The sequence below is a fragment of the Tamandua tetradactyla genome, chromosome 23 (genome assembly GCF_023851605.1).
Source record: "Tamandua tetradactyla isolate mTamTet1 chromosome 23, mTamTet1.pri, whole genome shotgun sequence".
Lineage (NCBI taxonomy): Eukaryota > Metazoa > Chordata > Mammalia > Pilosa > Myrmecophagidae > Tamandua > Tamandua tetradactyla.
Genome location: NC_135349.1, coordinates 48590046 through 48595489, shown reverse-complemented (window position 1 = coordinate 48595489; position 5444 = coordinate 48590046). Strand labels below are relative to the sequence as shown.

The following is a 5444-nucleotide window of genomic DNA, read 5'->3' as shown; positions in this document are numbered from 1 at the left end:
GAAACCAGCTGTGGGTAAATGTAAAATGAGATCACCTGGGAAAACCTGGCGTTGTTGGGGGTCAGGGGCATTTCTGTGAATAAAGCCACTGCGAATGTGGGTGCGCCGACCTCTGAGTTTGTGCCTTCAGCTTCTTGGGGTAAATGGGGGCAGTGTGGGGCGGCGGGGTGGGGGAGCAGGGCCCACCTTGGGAGGTCCCTCCAGGCCCTCCCCTTGCCCACCTGTGCTGGGCAGGCACACATCACAATGGCCGTGCCACCCGGTCAGGGCCAGCGGCAGGGGTCAGGGGGGGCCGGGCCCTCACTTGTCTCCCACAGGGCCACCAGGACCCATGATGGGGATCTCTAAAGGTGAGTCTATGACACAGCAGAGCTTGGAATCCGAAGCTGCCCAGAAGCCACTGCTGGGACCAAGAGAGCAGCTTCCCCCAGGTGAGGGCCTCCTCCGAGAAGGGGCCACTGGCCCCTGGAGGGTCGACAGGGAGGAGAAGGCTCTGGTGCCCCCGCGGCAAAGGACAAGACTCTGTGGGTCCCTTGGCTGAGCTGGGGGCTGGCCCGGCCCCCCTGCTGGTCCCCCACCAGCCCTAGATCAAGGTGGGGATGGGAAGGGGGTGGCTCTGACATCCGGGCCTCTCTTAAAATGTCACAATGAATTCAACCCATGAGGCTACGACTCCTCTGACTGGCCCCCCAACCTGTCCACACCCCTGCCTGTCCCCCCTGCCCCCGTGTGGCCAGCCACACACCGTGGCCGTGCAGCTGGAACCCTGGGCAAGTGAGGGGGTGGCCTTGGGGAATGGAGTTGGCCACCCAGTGTGGATGAGGGGATCTACAGAGCTGATGGGTGCCGGCCTGTCTGGGACTTGAGAGGCCCCAGCCTGAGCCTCGGGCTGCCCTGAGCCCTGTTGCAGCTACTTCATCTCTGATCATCTGACCTTTCTGACCTCCTGTGCCCGGCCAGGGTGCTGGGGTCCCCTGACGGGAGGATGTCTCTTCCCGGACCCTGGAATCTAGAGCATGTGGCCCAAAGCAGGGAGGGGCTTCCTGCTGCTTGGGTGGCCCCACTGGGGTGGGGGGTGAGGGCATTGGGGAGGGAGGTCCCAGACACCCCCCTCGAGCCACGCAGCTCCTTTCCTAGGAGGGGCAGGGCGCTCTAGCTATGGGGCCTGCGTGGTGCCCGTGGGAGCTGCTGGGGCTCCAACTCCCTCCTCGCAGGGACCCGGGACCCCCACCCCAGCCCGATTCCTTCTCCCAATGGCCTTGAGCCTGCTAGGGACTCTTCCTGACTCTTGGGGAGTGAGGGAAAAGGCCGGGGTGTCCACAGGCTGTGGGGGTCCAGGCTGGGCTGGGAGCACAGCGCTCGGGGTGGGGGGCATTTAAGACCCTGCCTTGGCCCCGACACTCGGCTACTCACCCCTGGGTGGTCTCAGGAAAGCTACCAAACCTCTGGAGCAGCTTCGTCTCTGCCATGTAAAACTGAAGTCATGTCAAACCCCTGCTCCACCTGGGTTTGTAGCAAGGGCTGGAACGGCACAAGGGCTGGCAGGTGATATATGCCCAATATTTGATTTTTTTTTTTTAAACGAAAGCCTATGGGGTCCCTCCTGCCACTTGTGCATCTCACCTTCCTGGAACCGTCTCCTTCTGGAATGCCAGGCCACGAGGGCACGACTGGAGTCAGAGACCCCCGGGTCCCCGGCCCAGCCCCATCCCTACCAGCTTTCGATTCATTCCCCACCAAGCCTTGGCTTCTGTGGAAGGGGCTGCCTCCCTCAGGCTGGCCAGCTCTGCGGCTCTGCAGCCAGCACATAGGGAGCCCTCGGATCTGAGGGTGTCTCTTCTTCCTTCTCTCTCCCAAAGAGCCCCCTGTGGACCCCAGGAATGCAAACCAGAGCTCTCAAGCACCTCCCAGCTTCTATGTCCAAAGCCCCCAAGGGGTTCAGACAGGTGAGCACACCCGCTCGTCCATTGCTTCCCAGGGTCGCCGGGAGGCTCCCTCTCCTGCTCTCTCACCGAGACTCTGCCCAGCAGCAACCCCCAGGAAGACACCCGCCCCGACCCCCACAGCCCCAAGCTGTGGCTCCATCTCTGCCCCCAGCCGTCGCCATTTGGCCAGCAGCCACCCAGCGCCTTCCTCGCGCTCGCCAATGGAAGCCACGGTGGTGGGGGGGGAGGCTGGTACACAGTAGGTGCTCAGGAAATGTTTGTCCCACTCGCTGCCCTGCAGCTGCAGCCCCCCAAACCACATGGTGGGGGGAGGGTGATACAGATCCCCAAGCCCCCACCCCCCCCAATCCTACTGAATCAGTTTTAAACAAACTTCCTGAGAATTCCCGTGCACTGTGAAGTTGGAGAGGTCTCGGGTTGGATTGTCAATTCTGAGGGAGCATCCCAGCAGGCAGGATGAAGATGGCAAACTTTATGGATGGAAAGCAGCATGACTGTCCCTCGAGCCCACCCGTGGCTCCCGCTGTGGCCCAAGGTCTTTCCTGAACTCCCTGTTAAACTGCAGTCTCCACACCCCCACACATCTGGGAGCCTCCAAACCCCAGCACCCTCTCCCCCTGGGCCCCCGAGGAAGCCCAGGTTCCTCAGTACCTTAACCCCTCCTCATCACCCAGACCCGGAGCCTGTACTCAGAACACCAATGTGGGGAAGGTGCTGGTTTAGGGACATGACAGCCACCAGCACAGCGCTCCCTCCCCTGCTCGCCTGGGGAGGCAGAAATGGCTGCAGTTTTAAAAATAGCTACGTGCACTTTTTTTGGTCGCACTGCAGCAACGCGAGGGAGTCGCGTCAAGAACAGGCGAGACGCGCCCCCACCGGAAGAGGTTTAGTTTCAGGTTGATTCACCCCCCCACCACGCAGCTCTTTTACCAAGGGTGTCCCATTAGGGTTTTTCGTTGCCGGGATTAGACCTGAACTCTGATGAATTTTACAAAAACAAACAAAGGACATTCCTGGGGAGGATATCCTGGGGCCCTCTCGGAAGCGTGCGTGCATGCCAATACCGGGCCCCTGCGGTCACCTGGCCCGAACCTGCCCAGGGCAGGGCTGGGGGCCTCCGTGGAGGGAGGCCCCTCTGGACAGTGCACCTGCTGATGACGGCGCCCCAGGGGTGGCCCTGGGGGACAGGGCAGGGTGCCGAGGCTGACCCATCTCCCACTCCCCCTGCCCCCAAGTCCTGCTCACCAGGACTCCCAAGGTGGACAGCAGGTGCTGCTCCAGCATCCCCGTGCGCACGACATGCACGTACTGCGGCAGCCACGTCATCACCGTCACCTCCTCGGTCCCGGGGACCCTCACCTGGCTGATGTGCACCGGCCTCTTCATGTTCGGGTGAGCGCATGGCCCCTTGACGCCTGCTGGGCAGGGAGGGGAGGTGGAGGGGCTCTTCCCTGATGTACTGCTGCTTGGGGCGCAGGGGGCGCTTTTGGGGAAGGCGGGGCAGGACCAAGGCAGGCGGGTGGGAAGGAGGTCCCAGTCTGGCTGGGCCACTTAGCACGTGGAGACCCTGGGCATGTGAGTGGGCTTCTCTGAGAACTGCAGGGAACGAGCCAATGGGCGGAGCCTGCGGAGCACTTAGTGTCAGCCAGCCTGTGGTTGGCCGAAGCTGCCATCGGGGCTAATAAGCGCGACGGTCTAGTTGTCACCTGAGGCACTTTGAAAAGTAGGGGTGCCCAGACCCCCACCCTGAGATTCTCATTTAACTGGGCCCCAGGCGAGTTCCCTGACTGGGTGGGTTTGGGAGATGGCCCAAGGCTGGGCCTGACTCACGGTGCCATCGCGGCTGCAGGTGTGCCCTCGGCTGCTGCTTCCTCCCTTTCTGCATCAGTGACTTGATGGACGTGAAGCACACATGCCCCGTGTGCCAGCATGAGATCTACCGCTTCCAGCGCCTGTGAGCTGCGGTGGAATCAACACTCTCTGAGCAAACTTCGCGTGCCTAGCGTCTGTTCTTCTTGGGGTCCCTTCTGACCTAAGGAGTGGGGCAGGGCCTAGGGAGGGTACCAGAGGCGCCCCCCCTCCCTTCTGCCTCCTGTCCTAACAGGCTCAGCTTAGGGCTTAGAAGTCTCGAACCTATAGGTGCTCAGCGTTTGTTGACTGACTCACCCACTGACTGAACGAGGCAGGCACAGTAGCTGCGCCCTCCCTTTCCAGGCTCTATCTTCTGCCTCATTCCATCCTTCCTACCTCCCTCCCATCAGTTCTGCAGGGAGAAAATCCTCTCGGTGACTCCCGCTGAGAGGGGACACCTGACTTCCTGTTATCCTCGTCCTCAGTAGCCAGTCCCTCCTCCACCCACATGCAGGCTCACTCCTGGCCCCCTGCCCCTCCAGGTCAACCGTATCTCACCTGGTTGACCATCGGACTGGTGACACCGGTGCCAAATCCAGTAGACACGGAGGCCTCGGGTCCCAGACCTCTCTCGGTCGGCCTCAGGGGCGATGCTGCTCACGCGTCCTCATCCACCAGCTCTCTGCTCGAGTGCCCACGAGTGGACTTGCAGAAGCACGCCTCATTGCCACCCGGGGGGCAGTGCGTCCCACCCCACTGCAGGGGCCCGAGACCCACACCCAGCAGATGTCTGCCTGCGACGCTGCACCTCCGAGAAAAGGTGAAAGGGTGGCGGGCGGGGGCACGTACGTGCACGTGCTGTGTGTGTGCACAGGGGGGACAGGACAGCTTCTGTGGGTGGTGGGGAGGATCCAGGCAGCCTCACCAGGCCAAGGGGACCAGGAGGCACGAGCTGCCCAGGCCTCCGGTGTCACCAGCCAGCGGAAGTGGAGCACCCGGGATCGAGAGCTGAGGGTTCGAATGGGCCCTCCCCCAAGTCCCGATGGCCGTCCCTGAACCCCCCTGCGATGGTCTCCATGGCCCCCTCTGCCCCACACACCTCCCCGAGGGCTGACCTGGCCCCTGGCCCCTCCTGAGGCCCGCCCCAGGAGGTGAGGCAGGACCCAGGCATGGAGGGAAGTGTCCTGTCTTTGGTGGTGACCTTGACCATCGGGACAGCCCCCAGCTTCCACACAGGGAGAGCAGCACTGGGAGTGCCAGGAGAGATGTCTTGGCGGCGAGTCTGGGTCTGCATGCCAGCCCCGCACACGGCGAGACTCGAGAGCAGAGCAAGGCCACTCGGTGTCCCCGAGTCCACGTCCTGTGCCGCTTGTAGTGCTGAGGCCTCACTGCTGATCACGTGGCAAGAGCTCACAGGGCCGCTGTCAGGAAAGACTGTCACCTGCTTTTCTCCAACACTGTCCCCCAAGCTAGGCTCAAGCCTGGAGACTGAGTGCACCCCGGTGGCCTATATCATGGGGGTGGCAGTGCCAGTGTGGGCCTGTAGGTGTGGTGCCAGACAGAGCACCACTGTCAGGTGCCTCCGAGCCTTCGTCACAGCACCGGGCGCCGCACGACCCCTTTGCGGGCTGGAGGTGTCACGGTGGC

At 62.6% G+C, this 5444-nt stretch overlaps 1 protein-coding gene across 2 annotated transcripts; it reads left to right on the top strand.

Annotated features, from left to right (window-relative positions):
* The first annotated feature begins 235 nt into the window (after positions 1–235).
* LITAFD (LITAF domain containing) lies at positions 236–3940 on the top strand. Of its 2 annotated transcripts, none has more exons than XM_077141857.1 (4): positions 236–350; positions 1860–1946; positions 3182–3338; positions 3796–3940. In XM_077141857.1, exons 1-4 carry the CDS (start codon positions 332–334, stop codon positions 3902–3904), a joined length of 372 nt encoding a protein of 123 aa, XP_076997972.1. In that variant the 5' UTR covers positions 236–331; the 3' UTR covers positions 3905–3940. The 2 variants fall into 2 exon arrangements, with proteins under 2 accessions (XP_076997972.1, XP_076997971.1); XM_077141856.1 differs by having other exon boundaries at positions 242–431.
* The last annotated feature ends 1504 nt before the right edge of the window (positions 3941–5444 follow it).